This window comes from Lathyrus oleraceus, chromosome 3, assembly GCF_024323335.1.
Source record: "Lathyrus oleraceus cultivar Zhongwan6 chromosome 3, CAAS_Psat_ZW6_1.0, whole genome shotgun sequence".
NCBI lineage: Eukaryota > Viridiplantae > Streptophyta > Magnoliopsida > Fabales > Fabaceae > Lathyrus > Lathyrus oleraceus.
The window spans coordinates 164,539,749-164,543,607 of NC_066581.1; the positions used below are offsets into that span (position 1 = coordinate 164,539,749).

At 36.5% G+C, this 3,859-nt stretch overlaps 1 protein-coding gene across 1 annotated transcript; it reads right to left on the reverse strand.

The window, feature by feature from the left end:
- Nucleotides 1-270: 270 nt before the first annotated feature.
- On the reverse strand, nucleotides 271-2,441 carry LOC127126019 (alpha-L-fucosidase 1). Its single transcript, XM_051054881.1, has 3 exons — nucleotides 1,734-2,441; nucleotides 1,268-1,507; nucleotides 271-1,194 (listed from the first exon to the last, which is right to left on the reverse strand). Exons 1-3 carry the CDS (start codon nucleotides 2,279-2,281, stop codon nucleotides 504-506), a joined length of 1,479 nt encoding a protein of 492 aa, XP_050910838.1. The 5' UTR covers nucleotides 2,282-2,441; the 3' UTR covers nucleotides 271-503.
- Between the last annotated feature and the right edge of the window lie 1,418 nt (nucleotides 2,442-3,859).

Genomic DNA, 3,859 nt, shown 5'->3' on the forward strand with positions numbered 1-3,859 from the left:
TGAATAAGGAACTTGCATGGCTTAAGAATTTGCTCAAAGAACTTAGGTTGGAAGACTTTCAGACCACAAAACTCATACGCGATAATCAAGTGACACTCCACATTGCATCCAATCCGATTTTTCATTAACGGACCAAACACATAGAAATAAATTGTCACTATGTAAGAGATAACCTACTGTCACTATATAATTACTCATTGTATTCATTAGTCATAATTTTATTGTGATTGAACATCGGTTCGAAAGCAGTACTAAAGAAAAGCCTAAAAGTGATCAATGGATACATGACTATAAATTAATCAGAAGCAAGATTCAGCAATCTCAAAATCCACAAGATAACTCTCCTGGATTGAAAGTAGACATTTTGTCAAGGTTTCTAGAATTGAATGAAACAGATTCATAGTGCCTTAAATGAAACAGATTCATAGTGCCTTAAAGACATTATTTTGAGTTTTATCATGAAAATGGGCGTACATGAAATTTTTTCTATATGCTTAGCTTCTTCATGTCGCATTAAACCCTGAATACCAAAAAGGATCAAAATACAAACCAATAGAAGAAATAAGAGGAACTCCTCCAGCCTCTATGAATCTAATCCTCACAACTCGAGCCTTCACAACATCTCCATCAAGCCTATGAAGCCTCTTGTAACCAACTGTTGTCCCTTGAATTATTAATCTACCATCCACATAAATTTCATAGCTTTTGATCCTTTGACCAAAACCAATTGCTTCTTGTATTCTAATCACATTAAATCTTAAATCTCCATCATTGCCCCAAATTTCAACCCAATGATCCTCCTTTTCCTTATCATCTTCCCGCGGGGCCCAGTATGACCCCAAATGATCGCTGTCCAACATGTTCTCTGGTCCAAACCCTCCTTCTTTTCCTCCTCTTTGGCTACTAACTTTAACATAACAACCTTCAGCTATGTTGTTATGAAAAATTGTATTAATTGCAGTTCTAAATTCTTTTAATCTATGAGCATCATTTTCAGATATAAGACCAGTTGTGTTAGGCGGTATATTAAGAATCAACACGCAATTTCTCCCAACTGATGTGTAATAAATGTCAAGTAGCTCACTTAGTTTTTTTGGTGATTCTGATTTATGCCAAAACCATCCTCGACGAATTGAAACGTCGCATTCTGCTGGTAGCCAATCTGTCCCTCTTGGATCACCAGTATTCAGATACCTGCATTTTTAACTCTAACGTTGAAACATTGCATGCTTTTACTCAAAAAAGAAACAGAAAAAATAGCACTTACTGCTTTATGTCTGGACTTCCAATTGTAAGAGAACTTCGATTAATGGTCGACCAACACGTGTCCCCCGCAATCCCTTTCTCATTTCCTACCCATCTAACATCAGATCCAGCATCTGAGAAAATATTGATAGAACTTTGCAACTCCTTCACCATAGAAAACCAATCTGAAAAATAATACGACACATTTTGTGCCTCTGGATCTTTGAATCCATCAAACCAAATTTCCCTTACATTTGGATATCTAAAAAATATACATCATGATGTTAATTTCCAAAATGGATCCGCATGATATGCAGTAAAAACTACGTGCAGAACTGAAATCGGCTCATTTCAAACCATTTGATCTCATGCAGTTAGAAAATGAGTCGACAGCAGTCCTGCATGCAGATCAAAACATTCAGTTAACGTGTCAAATCAAACAATGCAATTAGAATTTAGAATATACAAAAGAGAGATTTGAAACTCACTTTTTAAGAAGTTCTTGCAATTGAGCTAAATAATATTCATTGTAAAGCAAATCATGACCATATCTAGAATCATGTCTATCCCAAGGTGAAAGATAGAACCCAACATCAATTCCTTTATGAGTAGCTGCATTCACAAACTCTTGAACAACATCACCTTTACCATTTTGCCAAGTGCTACTAATGACAGAATGTTTGGTGTACTTAGAAGGCCATAGACAAAATCCATCATGATGTTTTGCAGTTAATATCATCAATGACATTCCTGCTTCTTCTGCCACACTGGCCCATTGGGTTGTGTTGAGCCCGATTGGATTGAATATTGATGGATTTTCATGGCCTGTACCATGTTCTCTGTCACTGAATGTGTTGACGCCAAAATGAAGGAACATTATGATTTCTCTCTGTTGCCATTTTAGCTGTGAGTATGTTGGGAGAGGGAGAATTGGTAATGGCGGAGTTGGTACTTGTTCTAGTAAAGAACTGCATAGATTGTTTAGTTGTAGTAATAGTGTGATAAATAAGAAAAAAGAACAATTAAATTTAGCCATGATGCTGTTGAATCAAGATTGTTCTTGTTTTTTTTTTTTAAGGATTGAGGAATAGAAGCAAGGGTTGAAAAATGTTGTGAATGGAATTAATACAAAAGAAAAGTGTGAAGATATAATTATCTTGTGTGTTGTGTTTGATTGATATTTGTCTTATTGTCATCATCATAGTGCATAATGCATGACAACTTTATAATTGTTTGCATGTTTAGGTTTCTGACCGCGTGTCTTTGGGCTAATTTTATCTGTTCGATCAATTAGGTACACCAAGTTCTGCCACGTGTGATGTTTTTTTTTTATTTTAGTTGATATGAAATTTTATTTGAACTTCTTTTTCAAGATGTTCCAAGAGTCCTTACTACGACAAAACAATATATATTTCGACACTTATTCTTTAAAGAAGAATTTAATCTATTATGCTATTCCTCCCATGTTCAACTAATTTAGTGTAATTGACAGCCGTTGTGACAAATAATCAAGTTTTAGTTGATTTCTTTCTTTCAATTTACCTTTTGTTTAATATGCTATTCATTTTAGAGACATTTTAAATTATACAAATTGAACTGTAAAAATGAAAAGATCAAAGTTAATTTTACCTCTCTCTATGTAGCAGTAATATTAGCATGAACAGTGAGATCTTTGTTTCTTAGAACCATGTTACAACAACTTACAACTACTTCATCCTTTCCAACAATTAATGCACCAAATAGGCGTCCATAGCCACATTTATATGCTTCTTCAACATGTGCATAGGTACGTTTTTTTTGGTCGTCAAGGAAACATATATTGGTTTTTTTACAAAAATAACCCACTTTTTTAAGGAAATTCCCAAAATATCCTTAGTTTCAAAAAAATTCGCAAACTACCCCACTTTTAGGAGGAGTCGCCAATTGAATTGGAGACTCCTCTTAAAACTTGAATGGAGGCGCCAATTGGATTGGCTAGGGCAGGTGCCCTAGCCAATCCAATTGGCGCCCCTGTGTAGGGTTTAAGAGGAGTCGCCAATTCAATTGGAGACTCCTCCTAAAATGCAATTTTTTTGTTATAAATAGATACTATCATACCCCAAAATTTGCCCGTTAATCTTGCAAGACATTTTTTAAGGCACTCCAACTCATTTTTCAAAATATTGATCTTAAAGGAACAAAGACTCAGCACACAGGTGGCCAAATCCAGAAAATGACTTAAACTGGCTTGCCTGCTAGGCGAGCAAAATCCTTCGCCTAGCGAACTCTTCGCTGCACCACTCGCCTAGCGAAGCTTGCGAATACCAGAAATTTTGGGCTTCATTCTGAGCCCATTAGGTCACAAAAAACCATTATAAATACCAAGACCTCATTCAGAAAAAGGGAGAGAGAGACAGAGAGAGACGGAGGCAGACGGGAACAGACCGACGGAGACGAAAACCCACACCGACAGCAAACCCGGGAGGCTAACCAAGAGAATTCAGAGCAACCCTAAAGGAAACCCTGAAGGAAACTCATCTGCATAAAGGTTACCTCCGCCCAACTCAATCCGGCACCAACCCTAAGAGTGATCTGCCAATTCAACGTTGCAATTCAATTGCAAACAGGTTTGCAC